This window comes from Gorilla gorilla, chromosome 19, assembly GCF_029281585.2.
Source record: "Gorilla gorilla gorilla isolate KB3781 chromosome 19, NHGRI_mGorGor1-v2.1_pri, whole genome shotgun sequence".
In the NCBI taxonomy this organism is placed as follows: domain Eukaryota; kingdom Metazoa; phylum Chordata; class Mammalia; order Primates; family Hominidae; genus Gorilla; species Gorilla gorilla.
In genome coordinates this window covers 112,176,132-112,202,790 of record NC_073243.2, presented here as the reverse complement: position 1 = coordinate 112,202,790, position 26,659 = coordinate 112,176,132, and the positions used below count along the sequence as shown (strand labels likewise).

The following is a 26,659-nucleotide window of genomic DNA, read 5'->3' as shown; positions in this document are numbered from 1 at the left end:
TAGAAAATTGACAATCCAAAAACATCAGCAGAAAAAACACACAAAATAAAAGCTATTCTTTACATTGTCTTTGCTGAGGGCTTATAAAAATAAGTGAAACACTAAGAGCCAATAGAAAAATTGGCAGACTTGAAGAGATAATTTACAGAAGAGATGTTACAATTTAGCATTTAAAAAATACATAAGGAAATGGTAATAACTAATATTAAGCCAAAAAAGGAGTGTAAATTTGTTTCATACCACAGTAGAGGGAAGCTCATCCCTTAACGCCCCCTCATGCCCTGGGAGGTCACCTGTCCCATTGCCCGGAATGAAGCTGAACTTTTAGGAATATTGACATTCATGGCGTGATATGCCTTTGTTATGATCAAAACCTGTTAATTGTCTCAGGAATTTCAGGCTCCTGGACAGCTTTGTGAAAGCTCATTATAAAGCGGGACTCTGCTTATTTTTAGCAGCTGAGCTGCAGCACTTAAACAGTGAAGTCGAGTGCCCTCATTTTAAATAAGAAAACTCTGGTTCTGACACTCTCCTTGACACTGTGTTGAAACAACTTGAGTGCACCGCTTAGAGAAGACGTCAAAATGAGAGAAAGATTTACCCTGTGTGATCTGCAGCTTTCTCAGGACTGGAACTATTCAGAACATGACTACAAGATTTATAGCATCTGGTCTAATTTGGTAGCAATCCCAGGGTAGCCAAAAGATTTACAATCTAAACCATGGCTAGTTTGGCCAAGGAGAATCACAGAATTGTGAATTGTATTGAGGCAAAGAAGAGTGGTGTTCTTTCTCTATTTGTTTCCTTTTCAAAGCCTTGATGTACATTCCACTTGGAATAGTCTTGTCATAGTTCAGCTGTTCGTGTCATGTACATTATTATGAAATCACAGCTGATGCCCCATCCCTCTGCAAGTTCCCCTTGAAGAAGCTGCTTCCTTTTTTTTTTTTTTTTTTTTTTTTTTTACTTTAAATTCTAGGGTACATGTGCACAACGTGCAGGTTTGTTACATAGGTATACATGTGCCATGTTAGTTTGCTGCACCCATCAACTCATCATTTACATTAAGTATTTCTCCTAATGCTATCCCTCCCCCAGAACCCCAGCCCCCGGCAGGCCCTGGTGTGTGATGTTCTCCACCCTGTGTCCAAGTGTTCTCATTGTTCAATTCCCACCTATGACAGGGAACATGCGGTGTTTGGTTTTCTGTCTTTGTGATAGTTTGCTGAGAATGATGGTTTCCAGCTTCATCCATATCCCTGCAAAGGACATGAACTCATGCTTTTTTTATGGCTACATAGTATTCTATGGTGTATATGTGCCACATTTTCTTAATCCAGTCTATCATTGACAGACATTTGGGTTGGTTCCAAGTATTTGCTGTTGTGAATAGTGCCACAGTAAACATACGTGTGCATGTGTCTTTATAGTAGCATGATTTATAATCCTTTGAGTATATACCCAGTAATGGGATCACTGGGTCAAATGGTATTTGTAGTTCTAGATCCTTGAGGAATTGCCACACTGTCTTCCACAATGGTTGAACTAATTTACACTCCCACCAACAGTGTAGAAGTGTTCCTATTTCTCCACATCTTCTCCAGCACCTGTTGTTTCCTGACTTTTTAATGATTGCCATTCTAACTGGTGTGAGATGGTATCTCATTGTGGTTTTGATTTGCATTTCTCTGATGACCAGTGATGATGAGCATAGTTTCATGTGTCTGTTGGCTGCATAAATGGAAGAAGCTTCTTCTGATCATCTCAATTGATGCAGAAAAAAGCACTTGACAAAATTAATACTCTTTCATGATAAAAACAAAATACCCTAGGAATAAAAGGTAACTATCTCAACATAATAAAAACCATATATGTAAAACCCACAAACAATATTGTCCTCGGTGGGAGACTGAAAGCTTTTCCTCTGATACCAGGAACAAGACAAGGATACGCACTTTCACCACTTCTGTTCAACATGGTATTTGAAGTTCTTCCTAGAGGAGTTACGCAAGGAAAAAAAAAAGCGAAAGGCATCAAAACTGGAAAGTAAGAAGCAAAATTATCCATTTGTAGATGACATGATCTTGTATGTGGAAAACCCAAAAGATTTTATAAAAACTTTAGCTGTTAGTCCTTTGTTGGATGTATAGATTGCAAAGATTTTCTCCCACTCTGTGGGTCATCCGTTTGCTGATTATTTCTTTTGTTGTGCAGAGGCTTTTTACTTTAATAAAGTCCCATCTATTTATCTTTGTTTTTGTTGCATTTGCTTTTGGGTTCTTGGTCATGAAGTTTTTGCCTAAGCCAATGTCTAAAAGGGTTTTTTCTGATATTATCTTTTAGAATGTTTATGATTTCTGGTCTTAGATTTAAGTCTTTAATCCATCTTGAGTTGATTTTTGTATAAGGTGAGAGATGAGGATCCGGTTTTATTCTTCTACATGTGGCTAGCCAATTATCCCAGCACCATCTGTTGAATAGGGTGTCCTTTCCCCACTTTATGTTTTTGTTTGCTTTGAGGAAGATCAGTTGGCTGTAAATATTTGGGTGTATTTCTGGGTTCTCTATTCTGTTCCATTGGTTTATACACCTATTTTTATACCAGCACCATGCTGTTTTGGTGACTCTGGCCTTATAGTTTGAAGTCGGGTGATGTGATGCCTCCAGATTTGTTCTTTTTGCTTAGTCTTGCTTTGGCTTTGTGGGGTCTTTTTTGGTTCCATATGAATGTAGGATTGTTTTTTCTACTTCTGTCAGTAATGATGGTGGTATTTTGATGGGAATTGCATTGAATTTGTAAATTGCTTTTGGCAGTTTGGTCATTTCACAGTATTGATTCTACCCATTCGTGAACATGGGATGTGTTTCCATTTGTTTGTGTCATCTGTGATTTCTTTCAGCGGTATTTTCTAGTTTTCCTTGTAGAGGTCTTTCACCTCCTTGGTTAGGTATATTCCTAATTATTTTAATTTTTTGCAGCTATTATAAAAGGGGTTGAGTTCTTAATTCGATTCTCAGCTTTGTCATTGTTAGTGTGTAGTAGAGCTACTGATTTGTGTACATTAATTTTGTATCCTGAAACTTTGCCGAATTCATTTGCCAGTTCATGGAGCTTTTTGGAGGAATCTTTAGAGTTTTCTAGGTATATGACCATATCATCAACCAAAAACGACAGTTCGACTTCCTCTGTACTGATTTGGATGCCCTTTATTTTTTTCTCATCTGACTAATATCCAGAATTTACAAGAAACTCAAACAAATCAGCAAGAAAAAAAAATCCCATCAAAAAGTGGGCTAAGGACATGAATAGACAATTCTCAAAAGAAGATATACAGATGACCAACAAATATATGAAAAATGTTCAACATCACTAATTATCAGGGAAATGCACATCAGAACCACAATGTGATACCACCTTACTCATGCAGGAATGGCCATAATGAAAAAATAAAAAAAAATAGATGTTGGCATGGATGTGGTAAAGAGGGAACACTTTTACAGTTGGTGGGAATGTAAACTAATACAACCACCATGGAAAACAGTGTGGAGATTCCTTAAAGAACTAAAAGTAGATCTACCATTTAATCCAGCAAATCCTACTCTTGGGTATCTACCCAGAGTAAAAGAAGTCATTATACAAAAAAAGACACTTGCACACACATGTTTATAGCACTACAATTTCCAACTGCAAAAATATGAACCCAGCTCAAATGCCCACCAATCAACGAGTGGATAAAGAAAATGTGATATATATATATATATGATGGAATATATATATATATGATGGAATATATATATATGATGGAATATATATATGATGGAATATATATATATGATGGAATATATATATGATGGAATATATATATGATGGAATATATATATGATGGAATATATATATATGATGGAATATATATATGATGGAATATATATATATGATGGAATATATATATGATGGAATATATATATATGATGGAATATATATATATGATGGAATATATATGTATATGATGGAATATATATGTATATGATGGAATATATATATGATGGAATATATATATATGATGGAATATATATATATGATGGAATATATATATGAGATGGACTATATATGATGGAATATATATATGAGATGGACTATATATATGATGGAATATATATAGATAGAATATATATATGATAGAATATATATATATATATGTGATGGAATACTACTCAGCCATAAAAATGAACAAAGTAATGGCATTTGCAGCAACCTGGATGGAAGTAGAGACCATTATTTTAAGTGAAATAACCAAGAATGGAAAACCAGACATTGTATGTTCTCATTCATAAGTGGCAGCTAAGCTATGAGAATGCAAAGGCATAAGAATAATACAATAGACTTTGGGGATTCATGGGAAAGGGTGGGAGGCAGGTGAGCGATAAAAGACTACACACTGGGTGCACCCTCCACTGTGATGGATGCGCCAAAATCTCAGAAATCACCACTAAAGAACTTATTCATGTAACTAAACACCACCTGTTCTCCGAAACACCTATTGAAATTTTAAAAAATGAAGGCCAGGCATGGTGGGTCATGCCTGTGATCCCAGCATTTTGGGAGGCTGAGGCAGGTGGATCACTTGAGGTCAGGAGTTCAAGACCAGCCTAGCCGACATGGTGAAACCTTCTCTCTACTAAAAATACAAAAATTAGCCGGGTATGGTGGCATGTGCCTGTAATCTGAGCTACTCGGATGGCTGAGACATGAGAATCACTCGACCCTGGGAGGCGGAGGTGGCAGTCAGCTGAGATCGTGCCACTGCACTCCAGCCTGGGCAACAGAGTGAGACTCTGTCTCAAAAAAAAAAAAAAGAAAAGAAAAGAAAAGTAAAACCTGTTAGAAATAATAATTCATCAAAGTTGGAGGATACAAAATCAACACACAAAAATCAGTTGCATTTCTATACACTAACAATGAGCAACCCAAAGATTAAGATAACAATTTGTGGCCGGGCGCGGTGGCTCACGCCTGTAATCCCAGCACTTTGGGAGGCCAAGGCAGGCGGATCACCAGGTCAGGAGATCGAGACCATCCTGGCTAACATGGTGAAACCCCATCTCTACTAAAGCTACAAAAACTTAGCTGGGCATGGTGGCCGGCGCCTGTAGTCCCAGCTACTGGGAGGCTGAGGCAGGAGAATGGCGTGAACCCAGGAGGTGGAGCTTGCAGTGAGCCGAGATCACACCACTGCACTCCAGCCTGGGCGACGGAGCGAGACTCCATCTCAAAAAAAAAAAAGAAAACAGTTTGATTTATAATAGTATTAAAAAGAATGAAATACCTAGGAATAAATTTAACTAAAAAGGTAAAAGACTTGTTCACTGAAAATACAAAACATTGCTGAAAGAAATTAAAGAAGATGTAAATAATTGTAAACACATCTCATGTTCATGGATTGGAAGACAATATTGTAAAAAGGGCCGAGTATGGTGGCTCACGCCTGCAATCCCAGTACTTTGGGAGGCCGAGGTGGCAGATCATGAGGTCAGCAGATCAAGACCATCCTGGCTAACACAGTGAAACCCTGTCTCTACTGAAAATCCAAAAAAATTAGTCTGGCGTGGTGGCAGGTACCTGTAGGCCCAGCTACTGGGGAGGCTGAGGCAGGAGAATGGCATGAACCCTGGAGGCAGAGCTTGCGGTGAGCCAAGATTACGTCACTGCACTCCAGCCTGGGCAACAAAGCGAGACTCCATCTCAAAAAAAAAAAAAAAATTATATATATATATATGTATATATATGTGTGTGTGTATATATATATATACACACACACATATGACATATATATATATATATATGTCAGTACTACCCAAAGTGATGTACAGATTCAGGTCAATCCTATTAAAGTCTCAATGGTGTTTTTTGCAGAAATAGAAAAGCCCATCTTAAAACTCAAGTGGAATCTCAGGAGACCCCCAAATAGCCAAAACAATCTTGAAGAAGAGCTAAAAAGTTGGAGGACTCACACTTCCTGATTTTAAAACTTAGTACAAAACTACAGTAATCAAAGCAGTGTGACACTGGCATAAAACCAGACACACAGACCAGTGGAGTGGAATAGAGAGCCCAGTAATAAACCCTCACGTATATGGCTAAGTGATGTTCTACAGGGGTGCCAAGACTATTCACTGGGGAAAAGACAGTCTTTTCAATCAATGGTGCTTAGAAAACTGGATATCCACATGCAAAAGAATGAAGTAGGACCCTTACCTAAACCCCATTTACAAAAACTCACTCAAAATGGATCAAAGACCTAAATGTCAAAACTAAAATTATAAAACTCTTAGAATAAAACATAGACGAAAAGCTTCATGACATCCAATTTGGCAAAGGTTTTTTAGATATGACACCAAAAGCACAACCATCAAAAGTGAAAAAATAGGCTTCATCCAATGTTTTAAAAGGGTACTAATGCATAAAAAGGGCCTTATTGATACAGTATAAAAGCAGCCCTCAAAATGAGGGAAATATTTGCACATTGTGTATCTCATAAGGGATTAATATCCAGAATGAATGAAAAACTCCAAAAGCTCAACAACAAAAATAACGCAAATCAAAAATGGATAGAAGACTGAACAGGTATTTCTCCAAAGAAAATATACAAGTGCCAATAAGCACATGAAGAGATGCTCAACATCATTAATCAGGAGGGAAACAGAAATCAAAACCTCAATTAGATACCATCTCCCACCCATTGTGATAGCTGCTATTAAAGGAAAAACACCACTGGGAAACAAGTGCTTGCAACGGTGTGGAGAAATTGGGGTCCTCGTGCGTGGTTGGTGATGACGTAAAATGGTGCAGCTGCTGTGGAAACAGTTCTTCAAAAGAGTGAACACAGAATCACCCTATGATCCAGCAGTTCCACTTCTGGGCACCTACCCAAAAGAATTGAAATCAGGGATTTAAATAGATATTTGTATACCCGTGTTGATAGCAGCATTATTCACAGCAGACAAAAGGTGGAAACAACCCCAGTGTTCATGGATGGATGAACAAAATGTAGTCTATACACATAATGGAATATTATGCAACCCTGTGGATGGATGAATGGATAACAAAATATAGTATGTACACGCAATGGAATACTATGCAACCCTCAGAAGGAGTGCAGTTCCAACACGTGCCACATGTGGCATGGATAGACCTTGAGGATACTGTGCCAATGGATAGGAGCCAGTACTGGAAGGACAAAGGTTGGATGATTCTGCTTGTATGAAGTAGTCAAATTCGTCAAGACAGGAAGTGCAATGGTGGGTACCAGGGGCTCAGGGGCAGGGGAGTGGTGAGCTGGTGTTTAATGGGTTCACCGTTTCAGTTTGGGAAGATGGAAAGTTCTGGAGATGGTGGTGATGGTTACATAACCGTGTGAATGTTCTTAATGCCACTGAACTGTACCCTGTAAACATAGTTATGCTGGTGAACTTCACATTATATCTGTTTACACACACACACACACACACACACACACACACCCTCCTCCCCACAGTCTCTGACTTCCCTCCTGCTCTGGGCTGTGCCACTGCCTTAACCCGGACCAGTTCCCTTCTACAGTGAAGAAACCCTATGCATATTGGAAATAGGGTTTGGAAATAGGTTTTGTCTCATCAAATATTTGATATGTAGAGACCTGTAGACCCCTGTGGGAGGGCAAAAGGCATGAAAGGCTCCAACACCCTCCCATTTCTGTTTTCTGGAAAAAGTCTGGTGGTGCAATTACAAGGACAAGTCACAACGATTTTTTCAACAGTCACTTGTGCATTTTACGTCAAATCACCACTTCAGAGGAACATGCCCTGGGCACCAATATGGCTGTGCTGGGCAATAGGATCGGGGACGGACTCGGGGGGCCAGGCTCGGGGAGGCCCTTATGGACTGGCAGGTACCTGTCTCTTCTGGGGTGAAACCTGTGGAGGGGATGGAGGTGGCCCCACCAGGCATCCAGCCCAGGACACAGCTCCTCAGGCTGCCTCGCAGCGTCTGGGGAGGGTGTCAAGGAGCCGCTTCTTGAACGGCTTGCTCACCGGTGTGAGGAACACGCGCAGACGTTTCTGAAAACTGGGTGGGCCAATGTCTGCATGGACTGTGGGTCTGGAGTGGAGCAGCTCCAGGGCCCACCCTGACATCAGACGATTAAATGACCACTTGGATTTGCCAGTGGCCCACAGAAGACCCTGGGACCCGCCCCCCACCGGCAGCTAATTTCTTCCCTCTGAAATAGATGAATATTTTCTAGTTTTCTGCATTACATTACTTTCATCTGTTCAGGTTATTTTCTGAAATGAGGGTGTAACTTTACATTCTTTAAGTCAAATTTGCCATATCAATGATAGTTCCGTTTTATGCCTCCTGTTCAGTATATGCCTCCCCTTGCGTGAAGTTCGAGCTTAAATTCTAATAAAAGTTGAGGAACTTGTTTTCACTTCCCTCAGCCACCTAGGATGCTTATACTCGATTTTACATTCCAAGAGTTCAAGCCCAGTAAGATGAAAATGATCAGAAAAAGGCTTTTGAGAATAACCTTTCACCATCTGTATATGTGTCTCTTTCAGTGGCAAATGCCCTTTTAAGTTTTCAGCGCATTTTTATTGCCATTCTGGAAAGCTGGGGTTGTGACTTCCATCTGAGTCCCTGAGGCCAGCATAGTAAAGCTGAGCTGAGAATGGGCCTCATGCTTGAGAAAAGGCACCAACACCTAAGGCATGTTTGTTACCAGTGCAAAACATGATTGGTGGGTGGGTTGAACTTGAACTTGGTGTAAGATTCTGCAGAAGCAACTGAAACCCAGGCGGGGCTCTAGGCCCCAAGATGTTTACTGTATTTTAGTTTGTCAGAGCAACATTTGGGGAAAATAAACACTCAACAGTTAAGTGATCTGTGTGCAGTTTCTAATAGCACAGGAAATGCTAATGAAATCACATTGGGTGAAAATAGTTAAAGTACACAATTTGTAAGTGGAGTGGGATCTCAACTATTTAAAGGGAACAGAGAAAATACTGAAGTGAAATTCACCAGCATCCTGGCACCCTCACCCCTCGCTGAGGAGGCCGAGGTAGCGCCTGCAGCAGCCGGGAGCCACGGGGAGCACCGGGAGTGCAGAGGAAGGAGCCCCCCCCATAGGGTGGCCCTGACCAGGGCTGGCAGGGGCAAGTGTGGACGCCCGGCCCCTTGCCCAGGCTGGGACCACTCTGAGGGACAACTCACCCTTCGGAGCACCTGGTGGGCTGTGGCCCTCGAGCGGCCTCCTCTCCCCTGTCCTGCCCACCTACCCCCAGCCTCCAGGAAGAGCTATACAATTGCTTTTTTAACTGACCCCTGAACCAAAGAGAAGCCCGTGTTTTCTAGTCCTAATGACCTGCTTTATGTTCCAAGGGACAGGACACCCCAGCCCCCGTGAGACCCCTTCCTTGTGGGAGCTCAAGTCACTGACCTTCCACTGAAGGGTGGAGACCCAGGGCACGGAGGGGCCCAGGCCATGGCCGTGCCCACCACTAACCTCCTTCCTTCTTGTCTCAGGCCAGGTACAGGGGTCTGGTCTTCCTGCACCCAGGCTGGCCGCTGTGCACCCATGAGAAGGTGGTGGTGCAGCTGGCGTCCCTGCACGGAGTCAGGCTCCAGCCCGGGGACTTCTACCTGCAGGTCACGTCGGCAGGGAAGCAGTCAGCTAGACTGGTCTTGAAATGCCTGTCCCGGCTGGGAAGAGGCACAGAGGAAGTCACCATCCCTGAGGCCATGTATGGCTGTGTCTTCACGGGGGCATTCCTGGAGTGGGTGAACCGGGAGCGGCGCCATGTCCCCCTGCAAACCTGCTTGCTGACCTCAGGCTTGGCCGTCCACCGAGCCCCATGGAGCGACGTCACTGACCCTGTCTTTGTCCCCAGCCCTGGAGCCATCCTGCAGAGCTACTCCAGCTGCACAGGTCCTGAGCGGCTGCCCAGCAGCCCCTCAGAGGCCCCAGTCCCCACCCAAGCCACAGCAGGCCCCCATTTCCAGGGAAGCACCTCTTGCCCCGACACCCTGACCTCACCCTGCCGCCGAGGGCGTACGGGCAGCGACCAGCTCAGGCACCTTCCTTATCCAGAAAGAGCCGAGCTGGGAAGCCCCAGGACCCTGTCTGGAAGCTCAGACAGGGACTTCGAAAAGGTCAGCCCCTCAGAGCAGGGCCCACGGATGCCCCCTGAGAACTGTGGGGGGTCGGGGGAGAGACCAGACCCCATGGACCAGGAGGACAGACCCAAGGCCCTCACCTTCCACACAGACCTGGGCATCCCGAGCAGCAGGAGGCGGCCGCCGGGGGACCCCACTTGTGTGCAGCCTAGACGCTGGTTCAGGGAGTCGTACATGGAGGCCTTGCGGAACCCCATGCCCCTGGGCAGCTCTGAGGAGGCCCTCGGGGACCTGGCCTGCAGCTCCCTGGCTGGAGCCAGCAGGGACCTGGGGACTGGGGCAGCAGCCAGTGGGACCCAGGAGGAAACCTCCGGCCCCCGGGGAGACCCCCAACAGACCCCAAGTCTAGAGAAGGAGAGGCACACACCCAGCCGGACAGGTCCAGGAGCTGCAGGGCGGACCCCTCCCAGGAGGTCTCGGTCCTGGGAAAGGGCACCCAGAAGCTCCGGAGGGGCCCAGGCTGCAGCCTGCCATACCTCCCACCACTCAGCAGGTTCCAGGCCTGGGGGCCACCTAGGAGGACAAGCTGTGGGGACCCCAAACTGTGTCCCAGTAGAGGGTCCCGGCTGCACCAAAGAGGAAGGTAAATGCTCCCCACGCCCTCCCCCGCGCACCCCCACAACCTCCCCTGCACACCCCCACCCCTTCCCTGCACACCCCCACCCCCTTCCCTGCACACCCCACCCCCTCCCCTGCACACCCCCACCCCCTCCCCTGCACACCCCCACCCCCTCCCCTGCACACCCCACAATCTCCCCTGCACACCCCACAACCTCCCCTGTACACCCCCACCCCCACCCCCGCACACCCCCACCCCTTCCGCTGCACACCCCACCCCCTCCCCTGCACACCCTCACCCCCTCTCCTGCACACCCTCACCCCCTCCCCTGCACACCCCCACCCCCTCCCCTGCACACCCACAACCTCCCCTGCACACCCCACCCCTTCCCTGCACACCCTCACCCCCTCCCCTGCACACCCCACAATCTCCCCTGCACACCCCACCCCCTCCCCTGCACACCCGACCCCCTCCCCTGCACACCCCTACTCCTCCCCACACACCCCCGCCCCCTCCCCACACACCCCCACCTCCTCCCCTGCACACCCCCATCCCCTCCCCTGCACACCCCACCCCCTTCCCTGCACACCCCACAACCTCCCCCTGCACTGTCCCCCTCCCACCCTGTCACAGTTTTGTTTGGTCACTTGATCCACAAGAAGCCTGTCTCCACGTTCATATTGGCGCTCACGTTCTGGAGACCACAAGTCCAACATCAAGCTGTGGGCAGAGTGTGTTCCCCTCCGAGGACCGGGGGCACCCATCCCGCCTCTTCCAGCTTCTGGGGCTCCAGGTGTCCCGGGCTGTGGCTGCAGCCCCCTGACCGTCCTCCGTGGCCTCCTCCCCAGTGCTTCTCTGACTCGAATCTCCCTCTCCTTGCTCTTGGGCACCCATCGCTGGATTCGGGGCCCCTCTAAACCCAGGACGACCTCACATCCAGATCCGTAGACTCAGTTTCCAACTGGAGGCCACATTCACAGTTTCCAAGGGTTAGGAGAGAAAATGTGATGATTTAAAAGACTAAGTTTGCAGGATATAAAGTAAGAAAATAATGACAACATATTTCTTAAATATTTCAATTTTTTTTTTTTTTTTTTTTTTTGAGTAAAGAAATATCCTGTGAGTAACACAACCAATGATTTTGGAAAGAAGGAAAAAATGTGAACATACTGATGTAGGCTCCAGCAAGTAGGGCCACCCAACCTCAGGAAAGTGACGGGCTGAGCCCTCCTCTCCGTGGGCGCCCCCCCCCCGAGGTGCCTGGAGACAGCCACGCCTGGCCTGCCAACCCCTCCTACCCGCCTGGCCTGACCAGGCGCTCGGAGGCAATGGCACCACAGCCCTTGGAAACAGAAGTGTGGCCCAGCCCATTCCAGCCACCTCACGAGAGCCTTTCGCCTTCAAAGTTAGGCTGCTGTGCCTGGAACTTCTGACAGGTCCCAGAGAGTGCCGCACACACACGGGACCTACCGCAGAAAGAGCTTTGTAACAGAAGTACTCACTTGGGGGTAACACTTCCTGAGAGTATTCTGTCGCCTCACTGCAATTCAGCTAAAGTGAGAAGAAGTCCTAACCCCTCCCCGTGGTTTCCAGCCCCTCACCTTTCCCTTGTATTGATTTTCTTCCCTGTTGTACTGGGCAGAAAAGACACACACAATCTTGCAGCACCCCTTGCGGTCACACACACGCCATAACAACCACACACAGTCACATGCCTCACATGATCACATGCTCGAGTTCCACATACGACACACATGCACAAAGAATCACACAACACACAGTGACGTGCCTCACACGATACACGCGCACACAGTCATACACCAGTCACATGCTTCACACGATCACATGCTCCAGAGTTACACATATCACACACACAGTCACACCACACGCAGACACATGCCTCCCACAATCACACTCCAGAGTTCCAAATACCACACACACAGTCATATGCCTCACGTGATCACACTCTCCAGATTTACCCACACAGTCACACACCACACGCAGTCACATGTCTCACACAATCACACTCCGGAGTTTCACATACCACACACACAATCACACAAACACAGTAACACACCAGTCACATGCCTCACACAATCACACGTGCCAGAGTTACACATACCACACATGCACGTGCAATCACACACCACATGCAGTCACGCATGCTGCACTTTGAGCAGATGAGTAGGGATGAGATGACTTGTTTCTCCTGAGGCGTCTGCAGGTAGTGAGCATGTCTGTGAGCTGGAGACTCCGTCTCCGTGATGACACCGCGTGTCCGTGATGACGCCGCATGCCCTGTGCAGTGGGACATGCTTTCACTTCCCATGTGAACTGGGACAGGTTTTCATGGAACCCCCTACTTTCATGCATGTTTTTGTCCCATGGTTCATAGCAAGCTGAGCATAGCAGCTGCTTTCGACGCGCAGGAAAACCTTCATCTTTGACACGGCCTCTTTCCTTTGTCCAGACGTTCTTGCATCCTCAGCCTGTGTCAGCACAGACGGCGGCAGCCTCCATTGCCACAACCCCAGCGGGCCTTCTGATGTGCCTGCCCGGCAGCCACACCCAGCGCAAGAAGGGTGGCCACCCGGCACAGGAGACTTCCCCAGCCAGGTGCCCAAGCAGGTGCTAGACGTCAGTCAGGAGCTGCTGCAGTCCGGGATCGTCACCCTCCCAGGTGAGAGCACATGCCAGGCTCTCCTGTCAGGGCGGATCTGACATCTAAGCCGACAGCACAGACCCAGCTCACCACCTTGTAGGAGTGAAGCCCTTGGCAGCTGCCCTGTCTCTGTCTCTGCAGGGACCCGAGACCGTCATGGCAGAGCAGTGGTGCAGGTCCGCACCAGGAGCCTGCTCTGGACCAGGGAACACTCGTCCTGTGCTGAGCTGACCCGCCTGCTGCTGTACTTCCATAGCATCCCCAGGTGGGATGGGGGGCAAGGCCCCACCCTGCAGACCCATGGGACCCCAGCTGCATGTGTGTGGCAAAGTGGGGGGCACGGGGAGGTGCCAGCTTCCATGGCCAGACTCTGCCTCTCCTAACCTCATCTTTCAGAGCAGTCAGCACCCATGTGCTTCCAGCCTTGATTTCTACACACCATTTCTTGCCTTCTGTACACATCCTTCCCAGTGACACCCACAATTAAACACACCTGGCTGTGGGGCAGACAGGGCACACTCACTCTTTGGACCAGGATTCAGCCATCCATGTGATGTGCAGCTTCTGCCGGCTTTGAGTCAGGGTTCTCTTATATCCTTGGCTCACAAGAGTGCTGTAAGATCAGTGTCCAGATACACAACTTAATTAGAATGTCAGTTAATCCTAGAGTTAGAGCTAAAGAAGTTTCTCAAAGAACACACACACACAAATTTTTTTTTTTTTTTTGAGACAGGGTCTTGCTCTGTCGCCCAGGCTAGAACACAGTGGTGCAATCACAGCTCACTGTAGCCTCAGTCTCCTGGGCTAAAGCGATCCTCCTCTCGCCTCAGCCTCGCCAGGCTATATATTTTTTAAGACTAGTCAAGTGTAGTAGTGAGAAGGGGGAAAGAATAGAATAAGGTGTTTGATCTGTAATATGTGTGAACAATCAAATGAGATAACTCACTACCTTCAGACCAGCCGAACACTAAAATTTTGTAAAATGAATATATCAACTCACCCCACCTACCATTCTCTCCTATTAAATTTTGAACTGAAGTTTCTAATCACAATCACAGAGACAAAGCTTTTAAATTGGAGTTTTCAAAACCACATGATGGTATTTTTAGTTTTAAAAGATGTTCTAACAGTCTTAGCTTGGCTCTGGATAAGTAAGGACCCTCCTGACTGATCTCAAGCTTCCATCTTGGGAACAGGCCATCCACATCCCATCAGAATCACCTTCTGTGCTTACGTTAAAGCCCAAATAAATGAGGGCAAGAAGGCCCTGAAGTCCTTGCTCCCTTGATGGAGCAGGGCCCATTTCGTCCATCCAGGAGCATTGGTGGGTGTTTAGGGGAAAGTCGCACCAGCCCCATGTGCCCAGAGACACTGTCTGACATCAGTAGCAGGTTCCACGAGAGGAACAACGTCAGTGCCTCCAGCCGATAGGCCTGCACCTTCGGGAAGTGGAAGGTTGATGTGTATAGAGAACCCCTAACTTCTAGAGCTGAAAGGAAACCAGTAACAACTAGCCTCAGAGGTGGAGAAACTTGTTCTTGTAAGAGATTTAACCTTCAGTGGTTAAGATGGGCTGTCTTTCCTTCCCCAGGAAGGAGGTCCGGGACCTGGGGCTGGTTGTCCTGGTGGATGCACGCAGGAGTCCAGCTGCCCCTGCCGTCTCCCAGGCCCTCTCAGGATTGCAGGTACGGCAAGGTTGTCATGTCCCTTGGGTGTGCAGAGCATCGTAGGGCCGTGTGTTGCTGGGGCTGCCCGCATCGTGGTTCTGGAGTAGCCAGTCCACAGGCTTAGTGTGAAGATTCGAGATGGGGGCCCCTGTGCAGAGCCACCTCCTTCTTGGGGTCTTCCCAGTGAGTCCAGCTCTTGCTCTCCGGGGCCAGGCACAGACACTGGGGAAGGTGGGCTTGGCCCATCCGCTGGGGACTTGGGGAAGCTTCATGCTAAGGGCAACTGCAAACCTAAAATGCAAAGCCAGCCAGGCCCGGGTGGTGGGCACCTGTCCCAGGAAGGCAGCGCAGCCCCATCCCTGCCCAGTGCAGCTGCCCCCGCTATGCCCCTGTCAGGATGGAGGGCACAGCATCACCCTTCAGACAAAGGACAGAGGCAGGAAGGGGCAGCCATAGCTCACTGCAAGGACGAACCAGGGTGGGGACGAACCTGGCAGCCCCAGACAGGGTCAATGCCATTGCCACAGGACCCTGCAGCTTCGAATTCCCAGGCTCAAGCCATGCTACTGCCTCAGCCTCCAGAGTAGCTAGGACTACAGGCGCATGCCACCATGCCCGGCTAATTTTTTATATGTTTACTAGAGATGGGGTTTCGCCACATTACCTAGGCTGGTCTTGAACTCCTGGACTCAAGCGCACCCACCTCAGCCTCCCAGAGTGCTGGGCTCACAGGCATGAGCCACTGTGTGTGGCCTAGGGGCCCTGCACTGAACCATAAGTAACATCCAGAGATGGGAAGCACTGGGGATGGGAAGATGCTGCTGCCTGAGCAGGGGCAGATGGAAGCTCAGAGATGGGGAGAGACCAGGGACGGGGGGTCCAGGGACAGGGACAGGGAGGGGACGGGGACAGACCCAGGGTGCCCTCTCCCATGCCCCACCTGCACTCCATGAAGCTAAACCCATTTTGCCCTTGCTGTCCCTGCTGAAGACGGAGGCAGAGGCTCCTATACTCACTGAGGAATCTCAAGTTTAGGGACACCAGGTGGCAGGTTGTGCCAGGAAAGACGTCAGTCAGGGACAGCACTGGCAGAGCTCACCCCACCATGGAGTCCTCCTTCCACTCCCCTTCCATGGTCCTCCCTCCTCTCCCCCTCCATGGTCCTCACTCCTCTCCCCACTTGGAGTCCTCCCTCCTCTCCCTACTTGCAGTCCTCCCTCCTCTCTCCCAACCTGTGGTCCTCCCTCCTCTCCCCCATTCTGCAGCCCTCCCTCCTCTTCCTTTCCATGATACTTCTTTTTCTCCCCCTCCACTGTCCTCCCTCCTTTCCACCCCCACAGTCGTTCCTCTTCTCCCACCCTGCCCCCCTCCCTCCTCTCCCACACCCTGTGACCCTCCCTCCTCCCCCCCATGGTCCTCCATCCTCTCCTCCTCCATGGTCCTCCCTCCTCTCCACCCCTACGGTGGTTCCTCCTCTCTCACAAGCTGTAGCCCTCCCTCCTCTCCCCACTATGGTTCTCCCTCCTCTTCCCTAACCCTGCAGCCATCCCTCCTCTTCACCCCTGCAATCCTCTCTCCTCCCCTCCACACAATCCTCCCTCCTGTCCCCACTGTGGCCCTCCTTCCTCTTCCCCAACCTAAAGTCCTCCCTCCTCTTTCCCCTGCAGTCCTCCCTCCTCTCCTCCCCCAGAGTCCTCCCTCCTCTCCCCCAACCCTGCAGTTCTCCTTCCTCTTCCCTAACTCTGGAGTCCTCCCTCATCTCCCCCCTCCTCTCCTCCCCCACAGTCCTCCCTTCTCTCCCCTCACCCTGCGGCCCTCCCTTCCTCTCCCCTGACCCCACAGTCCTCCCTCCTCTCTCTCCACCCTGCTGCCACCACTTCTCTCCCCCACACTTTCCCCCTTGCATCGAGCCTGCCTCCCCTTGCCTTAGAGTGAACCTGCCTCTTGTCCCCCTCCTCGCTGTCAGTCCCGCCTGTGGTTTCTTCTTACTTTCACAGTACGTGGCTCTTCTTAGAAAATCTCAGTGTCCTACCTGAGACTTGGAGGAGACAGGCTCAGTCATTACCCCCCTTACAGAGTGGGATCCACTCACATTGAGCCCTGCAGTGGCATCCTCCAGAACTGCCTGACAGGGTGGCTGGGCCAGCAGAAATTGGCTGGCCTGGGAGCAAGTGACAGGGACCTTGGGCTGGACAAGGGGCTGAGGTGACTCCCTGAGGTCAGGAAGGAGTCACCGGGAGGAGAGAGCACAGGCCGAGGTCCAGAGAAGAAGTGCCATGAGTTGGGTTGCACCAGCTAGGCTAGACAGGAGTCCCCAGTGCACAGACACTGTCAGGAAAGCCTCAGGGAGGCCTGGAGCCAGGGGAGGCACTGATCAGAGAGGTTCTGAGAGATTCTCAAGGCCTCCAAGAAAGGAACATGAGGCCCTGCACCACAGCATGAGCATGAGCTGTCCCTGGTTGGGCACCTGGGCAGTGGTCTGTGCTTCACCTAGACAAAGAAATGACAGTCAAGGAACAGATGCTAGGGGAGGAAACAGAGCTGACCAGAGGTTACCTGGGCACAAGAGGAATCTGGAAGAGCCCACACCTGCTGAGCAAACCTAAGGTAGTGACGTCAGGGTGGAAAAAAGAATACATATGCTTATTGTTAGTGTTCACCAAAAAAGGTTCACAGTGCGTTGCTCTAAAGCTCAGTTAGCTTCTCTAACACAAGGTAGGTACAGTGTGAAGTGCCAAAACTCAGTTTCCATAAAACTTTTTACAAGCATGTAAGTTCCTTATTGACTTTTTCAAAAGAAATTCATGTAGGAAATGCATCCTAACTCATTCTATGATGCCAGCATTACCCTGGTACTAAAGCCAGCCAAAGACACTAAAAGTAAAGAAAACTGTAGAGCAATATCCCTTATGAAGGTTGATGCCAAAATCATCAACAAAATACTAGCAAATCAAATTCAGTAGCAGGTTGAAAGGATTATACAACCTGACCAAGTACAGTTTGTTCCTGGAATGCAAGGATGGTTCGACACATGAAAACTGATCAGTGTAAACAGAATGAAGGGGGAAAAACACATGATCATCTCAATTGATGCCAAAAAAAAAAGCATTTGACAAAATTCAACATCTTTCATGATGAAAGCACTCAATATACTAGAAATAGAAGGAAACTACCTCAACATAATAAAAGTTATATGAAAAATCTACAGCAAATATACTCAATGGCAAAAAAACTGAAATCGTCTCATCTAAAATCAGGGACAAGGCAATAATGCCCACTTCTATTCAACATATTACTGGAAGTTCTAGCTAGAGCAATTGGACAAGAAAAAGTGGGGGGTGGGGGAGAAGAGGCATCCAGACTGGAAAGGAAGAAGTAAAATTATCTCTATTCCCAGATGATGTGATCTTATATGCAGAAAACCCTAACAGTTCCACAAAAAAAAAAAACAGAATCAATAAGTTAATTCAGCAAAGTAGCAGGATGCAAAGTCAACACACAAATATCAGTCACACTTCTATATGCTAACAGTGAGCAATCTGAAAAGGAAATTAAGAAAACAGTTCATTTACAATAGCATCAAAAAGAATAAAGTACTTAGGAATTAACCAAAGAAGTGAAAGACTTTTTCACTGAAAACTACAAGACAACTGAAAGAAATTAAAGAAAACATAAATAGAAAGATATCTCATGTTCAAGGATTGGAAGACTTAATATTGTATTGAAATATCAATACTACACAAAGTGATGTATAGATTCAGTGCAATCCCTATCAAAATTAAACTGTTGTTTCTTGCCGAAATAGGAAAACCTATCCTGAAATTCATAGGGAATCTCAAAGGACTCCAAATAGCCAAAACAATTGTAAAAAATAAAAACAAAGCTGGAGGACTCACAGTTCCTGATTTCAAAACTTAACAAAGCAACAGTAATCAAAAAAGTATGGCACTGGCATAAAAACAGACATATAGAACAATGGAATAGAATAGAAAGCCATGAAACTAACAATCATATACATAAATGATTTTTGAAAAGGGTACCAAGACCATTCAATAGAGAAAGGACAGTCTTTTTTAACAAATGGTGCTTAAAAAACTAGATATTCACATGCAAAAGAATGAACTTAGATTCTTACCTAAACACCATATAAAAAATTAACTCAAATGGATCAAAAACCTAATTGTAAGACCTAAAACTATAAAACGTTTAGAAGACAACATAGGGCAAAAGCTTTCTAACATTGGATTTGGCAATGATTTATTAGATATAACATCAGAGGCACCAGCAACAAAAGAAAAAGTAGACAAATCAGACTTTTCAAAAATTAAAAAATGTGCATCAAAAGACACTACCAGACAGATGTGGTAGCTCATTCCTGTAATCCCAGCACTTTGGGAGGCTGAGGCAGGAGTATTGCTTGAGCCCGGGAGTTCAGGACCAGCCTGGGCAATATAGTAAGACTCTGTCTCTATGAAAAAAAAAAAATTAGCTGAGCATGGTGGTGCATGTTTGTAGTCCTAGCTACTTAAGGGTCTGAGGTGGGAGGATCGCTTGAGCCCAGGAGGTCAAGGCTGCAGTGAGCCATGATCATGCCACTGCACTCCAGTATGGATGACAGAGAGAGACCCCGTCTCAAAAAAAGTAAATAAGAAGACGCTATCAACAGAGTAAAAAGGCAGCCCACAGAATGGGGGGAAATTTTGGCAAATTATGTATCTGATAGGAGGTTAATATCCAGAATATATAGAGAACTCCTAAAATTCAACAACAACAAAAACCAAACTGCCCAATTCAAAAATGAACAAAAGACTTGAATAGACATTTCTCCAAAGAAGATATATATGTGGCTAATGAGCACATGAAAAGATGCTCAATGTCATTAATGATTAGAGAAATTCAAATCAAAACCTCAATTAAATACCACTTCCCCATCCATTAGGGTGGCTATTGTAAAAAAACAACAAGTGTTGGCAAAGATACGGAGAAACTGGAACCCTTGTGCACAGTTGATGGGAACAGTAAATAGTGACTCATTGTGGAAAACAATTTGGCAGTTCCTCAAAAAAGTAAATATAGGATTACCATATGATCCAGCAGTACTGTGTCTGGGTATATACCCAAGAAATTGAAAGCAGAGTTTCAGAAATTTATACAGCTGTGTTCATAGCAGCATTATCCATAACAGCTAAAACACAGAAGCAAGCTAAAACACAGAAGCAACCTTAGTGCCCATCAACAGATGAATGGATAAGCAAAATGTGGCCTATCTTTACGATGGAATATTATCCAGCCTTAAAAAGGAAAGAAATTCTGACATATGCCACAGCATGTATGAATCTTGAGAACATGCTGAGTGAAATAAGCCAATCACAAAAAGACAAACATTCCACTTCTATGAGTACTCAGAGTAGCCCAGATCCCAGAGACAGAAAGTAGAATTATGGTTGCCTGGCGCCAGGAGCAGGGGGTAATGGAGAGTTTTTCTTTTACGGGTGCAGGGTTTTGCTCTTACAAGATGAAAAGAGTTATGGAGACGAATGGTGGTGGTGGCTGCACTACGTTATGAATGTACCTAAGACTGCTGAACTGTACACTCAAAAATGATGATGATAGTGTTTCACCACAATGAAACAATTGAAAATGCACATCTGATAAAGGACTTGTATATAGAATATATACGGTCTCAAAACTCAGTAATAAGAAAACAACCCAATAAAATACGGGACAGGATTTGAGTACTCTTCACTGAAGATGATATACAGATGGCAAATAAGCACATAAAAATATGCCCAACGTCATTAATCACTGGGGAAATGCAACTGAAAACCAAAATGAAACACACAAAAACAGTAACAAAGCTTGACAGTAACAAATGCTTGGTATTGCTGATGGAAATGCAAAGTGGTACAGCCACTCTGGAAAATACTTACTTATCACATGAGCCAGAAATCCCACTCCTAGATATTTATCCAAGAGAAATGAAAACTTGTGTTCACACAATATTTATAGTGACTTTACCCATGATTGCCAAAAACTGGAAACAACCGAGTTATCCTTCAGCTGGTGAATGGATGAACAGATTGTGGTGAGGCATACCATGGAATACTGCTCAGCAAAACAGAGGAACAAACCGTTGATCTCCACAACAGGGACGAGTTCCTAATGCACAATGCTAAGTGAGAGAGGCCACTCCTGCCTGAGTCTCTTTATGTCTAGAAAAGGCAAGTCGGTGGAGACGAAAGCAGGTCAGTGGTTGCCAGGGGCTGGGCATAGGAGAGGGCTTGGCTACGAAGAGGCACAAGAGAATTTTGGGGTTGCTTAACAGTTCTTTGTCTTGATGGTGGTGATGGTTACATGACTATGCTTTCGTCAAAACTTATAGAACTATTCACTAAAAAGGGTGAATTTTATTGTATGTAAATTATACCTCGATAAACCTGATTACATTAAAAATTCATAAGGACAAATAATTTACATTTCAGGGCAAAGTCAACTATGTTTTATGCACTGTAGGCACTCTGGGAAACTATGACAGAAGTAGTACCACTCAAAATTGGGCAATTCTATTAATGAAGTTAAAAATTAGAAAGCTAATCAGTAATATTTATTTCTTATTTATTTCAGAACAACACATCTCCTATAATTCATAGTATCTTGCTGTTGGTAGATAAAGAATCTGCATTTAGGCCTGACAAGGATGCAATAATTCAGGTAATGGTTTAGACTGTGGGATCCTGAGTGATGGATAAAATTAAACATTAAGGCACCTAGATGAGATGAAACACATGAAGGAATTTAGATAAGTTCTAATTGCATCCATGTGGGAGCCTGGAAACCTACTTCCTACCCCGTAAGTTCTTGCAGGAGTCCTGCAGAGTATGCCATGAAAAACTTAAAAATGTGACCTTTCTTCTCCACCCCATATGGTTTCTTTCCTTCTCTTTCTTTGTATCTTCCTCTTTTATCTGAAAACATCTTCATTTGGCCTCATTCTGAAAGGGTATTTTTGTTACATCTAGAATTCTGGTTTGAGAGGAGTTCTGCTTTTCCCCTCAGCACTTTAAAGATACTGCTCTGTTGCCTTCTGGCCTCCATAATTTTAGAAGAAAAGTTCATCACAGTTCAGATCATTGTTCGTCTCTATGAAGTGTGTTAATTTTCCTTTGGCTGTTTCCAAGGTACTTCGTTTCTTTTGAGCAAATTGCAGTGTGAACGGGCTTGGTTTTCTTCATTATCCAGTTTAGGCTTGAACTGTTAAATTTGTGAATTCATGTCTATCACCACATTTAGGACCTTTTCAGCCATTCTTTCTTTCTTTCTTTCTTTTTTTCCTTTCCTGAGACAGCATCTAGCTCTGTCACCCAGGCTGGAGTGTGGTTGTGCAATCAGAGCTTACTGTAATCTCAAACTCCTGGGCTCAAGAGATTCTCCCACCTCAGCCTCCTGAGTAACTGGGACTGAAGGTGTGCACCCCCATGCCAAGCTACTTTTTTTTTTTTAAGAGACAGGGTCTTGCTATGTTGCCTAGGCTGGAATCGAAGTCCCGGCCTTAGGCAGTCCTCCCACCTTGGCCTCCCAAAGCTCTGGGATTGTAGGCCTGAGCCACAGTACCTGGCCTAGTTCTTAAAAACTTTTTTCCTGCTTTATTCTCTCTCTCTTTCTAGTACTTCAGTTGCATATACCAGTGTTGTCCCGCAGATCTCTAAGAATCTGTCTTTTTTAACTTTTTTCCTCTCTAGTCTTCATATCAGGTTGTTCCCATTGATCCTGTCCTTAGGGTCACTGGCTCTTTACTCTGTCACCTCTTCAGCTGTTAAACTCACTAATGTGGCTTGGCTCTGTGTCCCCACACAAATCTCCTCTCAAATTTTAATCCCCACATGTGGAGGGAGAGACCTGGTGGGAGGTGACCAGATCATGGGGGCAGATGCTGTTCTTCTGATAGTGAGTGAGTTCTCATGACAGCTGATGGTTTTAAAGTGTGGCCCTTCCTTACTCTGTCTCTTGCCTGTACCATGTAAGAAGTGTCTTGCTTCTCCTTTGCCTTCTGCCATGATTGTAAGTTTCCTAAGGCCTCCCCAGCCATGCAAAACTGTGAGTCAATTAAACCTCTTTCCTTTATAAATTACCCAGTCTCAGGTAGTATCTTTACAGCAGTGTGAAAACAGACTAATACATTCACCCAGTGAATGTTTTAGTTCAAATATTGTATTTTTCAGCTATAAGATTTCCAATGGGTTTTAAAATATATTTTCTACATCTCTCCTGAGTTTTCCTCTCCTTTCATAAATTGCGAGCGTTTTTCCTTTACCTCATTGAGCACAGTTTTAATGGCTGCTTTGAAGTCCTTGTCTAATAATTCCAACATCTGGGTCATCTCTGGGTTGGCCTCTGCTGATTGTCTTTCCCTGGAGAATAGGTCCCATTTTCTGATTCTTGATGTGTCACATAATCCTGGACATTGTGAATATTCTGCTGGGGAGACTGGATTCTGGTATAGACTCACCGTGTTGTTCTAGTGTGCATGTAACGTGGTTAGACTCCAACCGGAAGCTCTGTGTCACCCACAGTGGGTTCAGTTTAATTCTGAGTCTTCCCCCATGTATGCACGGTTCAGGGTCAGCCAGAGACCTGGGCAGAGTTTACACACCGCGGGGCTTCTTCCACAGCTGCCCCCTTCTGGGAATCCACTTTCACTTTCCAGTGGTGTGGCCACCCCACCCCATCCTCTGTTTCTTCTTTCTTCAGGCGAGAAAGATGCCCATTTTCTTATTGTTTTTATATTTTATTTATGTTTTTATTTTTTGAGACAAGATCAAGCTGTATTGCTGAGACTGGAGTGCAGTGGTGTGATCACGGCTGCTTGCAGCCTTGACCTCCCCAGGCTTAGGTGATCCTCACACCTCAGCCTCCTCAGTAGCTGGATCTACAGGTATGCGCTAGCACGCTCCACTAATTTTTGTATTTTGTTTTGTACAGATGGGGGTTTTGTCCTATTGCACAGGCTGGTCTTGAACTCTTGGGCTCAAGTGATCCACCTGCCTTGGCCTCCCAAAGTGCTGGGATCACAGGTGTCAGCCACCACGCCGGCCAGATGCCCCTCTCGTTTCCTTTATTTTTTTTTTTGAGACAGAGTCTCGTTCTATGTCGCCAGGCTGGAGTGCAGTGGCATGATCTCGGCCCACAGCAACCTCCACCTCCTGGGTTCAAGCAGTTCTCCTGCCTCAGCCTCCTGAGTAGCTGGGACCACAGGTGCACGCCACCATGCCCAGCTAATTTTTGCATTTTTAGTAGAGACGGGGTTTTACCGTGTTGGCCAGGATACCCTCGATCTCCTGACCTCATTATCCGCCTGCCTCGGCCTCCCAAAGTGCTTGGATTACAGGCATGAGCCACCGCGCCCAGCCCCTTTCCTTTCTTTTTCTTTTTCTTTTTCTTTTTTTTTACAAAGCCACCTGCTGTCAAAAGGATGCCTGTTTTCTGTTGGAGCTCAGCCACTCCCACACGCGGGCAGCGGCCCTGAGGACGGAGCCACCGTGGGAACTCGCCCCTGTCGGCCCCGCATGCATCAGGTGCCCCAACAATGAGCCTGACTTGGCTCGGCTGCCAGGGCTTTCAGGAAACTCTCCTTATATTTTGTCCAGAGTTTGTGGGTTTTATCTGAGAAGGGCCACCTCTGCCACACCAGAAGGAGAACAGCCTTGGCTCATTCTTTCCCTTTTCCTTCCTCCTCTTTCTCCCCTTTTTTTTTTTTTTTTTTTTTGGTTTTTCTTCACTGAGGCCTTTCCTTCATTTCTCTTAGCTCCCTTCTTTCCCATCTTCTCACTTTCATTACTGCACCCAGACCCGTGCTGTTATCAGTGCTTCCAGCAAAGCAGGGGCGATACTCCTTGAGCCCGCCTCTCCATCCTCTGAACCCAGGAATGAGCCATTTACAGTGTTTGCCCCCAAGAGATGCATCTGGAGCCATGACCAACGAGTGCCTCTTCTTGGCAGTGTGAGGTCGTGAGCTCCCTGAAGGCCGTGCACAAATTTGTTGACAGCTGCCAGCTGACCGCAGACCTCGACGGCTCCTTTCCCTACAGCCATGGTGACTGGATCTGCTTCCGTCAGGTAGGTTCAGCCTGCAGCTGCTGCACATGCGACAGTCTCTGGGGACTTTCTGTTATGTGGATGTTTTTACTCGAATTTGAAAAGGGCATCACCGTCCCTGATCTGATGCTTGTTACAGTCGCCGTTCAGGTCTTCGTGTCTACACAACCACGCCGTGGTGCATCTGAAAATGCCGAGCCCGGGTGGGAAGGGCACTGCTGCCCCGGAAGTGTCTGTAGATCTCAGGGATCTTCACATATGGAAGCTTCCCAACCCGAGATCGGTTTAAATGCAGAAACTGGAACTCACAGCTGCTTACTTTAGCATTTAACAGACTGTGTCCTTATAATCTCCTGCCTCTCAACTCACAACAGAGGCTGGAACACTTCGCTGCAAACTGCGAAGAAGCCATCATTTTCCTACAGAATTCATTCTGCTCCCTGAACACCCACAGAACCCCAAGAACAGCCCAGGTGAGTCCTCAGACTTGCAGGTAAGTTCATTTCATGTGACAGGTAGGTGGGGGCATAAAGGTTTAGCCAAACTTGAAAATAAATATTTGGTTCACTATCATCTGTAGCAGAGATTTTCAAATCCTTTTTCATTTGTAGATCCCTCTTAATTCAGAAAAGGCCATTTCCTCCCCTTTGTCACCAAAAACATCCCACCCTACCCAGAAGGAAAACCGTGCCACAGCATTTGATGGTATGCAACAGGTGTGAGCGGCAACTGCTGCTCGGAACGAGTCATTCCAACAAGACACAGAGGCGAACTGGCCACAGGGCTCTTGACAGCCCAGCCGCCAGGTCTAGGGGCCCAGAGTCTGTGAGTGAGGTCTGCATGTCTGTCCCTGGTCTAAATGGCAGGTTCACCTCCTACAGCTGAGCTTTGAGCCCCCTTCTTCTCCCTCCCAGGGATCTTATCCTGGGGCCCACCCTCCCTGGGACAGTCCGGACCATCAGCTTGAGGAGTGGGCACTGTCATGCCACCAGGCCTGCAGCTTGATTTATGGAAACAGGACATTCCTGCCACTGTCACACTTGGGAGGACCTGCCCCTTGGAGGAGGGAGTTAAAGGCGTATTCCTCCCCACCCCGTGCAGGAAGTCGCCGAGTTAATTGACCAGCATGAGACGATGATGAAGCTTGTCCTGGAAGACCCACTGCTTGTGTCTCTCAGGCTGGAGGGGGGCACCGTCCTGGCGCGGCTGAGGAGAGAAGAGCTTGGCACAGAAGACAGCCGGTGAGCGCTCACAGGGGTCATGCTGGGCCCTGGCCCATCGAGGGAGCTGCTCGGGGGAGTTTGCAGCCAGGAGGCGTAGCACTGTGCTCCAAGGAGAGCCCCCTCTGTGCTTGGTCCAGACCTCCATTCTGACAGCCACGCTTTGCCTGGGTCAGAGCTTTTCCACATTTACAGGCTCCAAAGATCAAGGAGCCAGCTTCTGGGGACGCTCGGCAGGAGGTGGTCAGA

General features: G+C 46.9%; 1 protein-coding gene across 4 annotated transcripts in view; it reads left to right on the top strand.

The window, feature by feature from the left end:
- Window positions 1-26,659, top strand: part of PLEKHG4B (pleckstrin homology and RhoGEF domain containing G4B) — a 94,102-nt gene that overhangs the window by 38,606 nt on the left and 28,837 nt on the right. For 3 of the 4 annotated variants that reach the window (XM_019013267.3, XM_055367951.2, XM_055367956.2), the window contains exons 3-10: window positions 9,560-10,793; window positions 13,240-13,449; window positions 13,573-13,696; window positions 15,023-15,116; window positions 21,723-21,809; window positions 25,095-25,211; window positions 25,565-25,663; window positions 26,292-26,431. In XM_019013267.3, the coding sequence (XP_018868812.2) occupies window positions 9,560-10,793; window positions 13,240-13,449; window positions 13,573-13,696; window positions 15,023-15,116; window positions 21,723-21,809; window positions 25,095-25,211; window positions 25,565-25,663; window positions 26,292-26,431 (2,105 nt within the window). The remainder of the gene's footprint in view (window positions 1-9,559; window positions 10,794-13,239; window positions 13,450-13,572; window positions 13,697-15,022; window positions 15,117-21,722; window positions 21,810-25,094; window positions 25,212-25,564; window positions 25,664-26,291; window positions 26,432-26,659) is intronic. The other variant, XM_055367952.2, reaches the window with a different exon arrangement.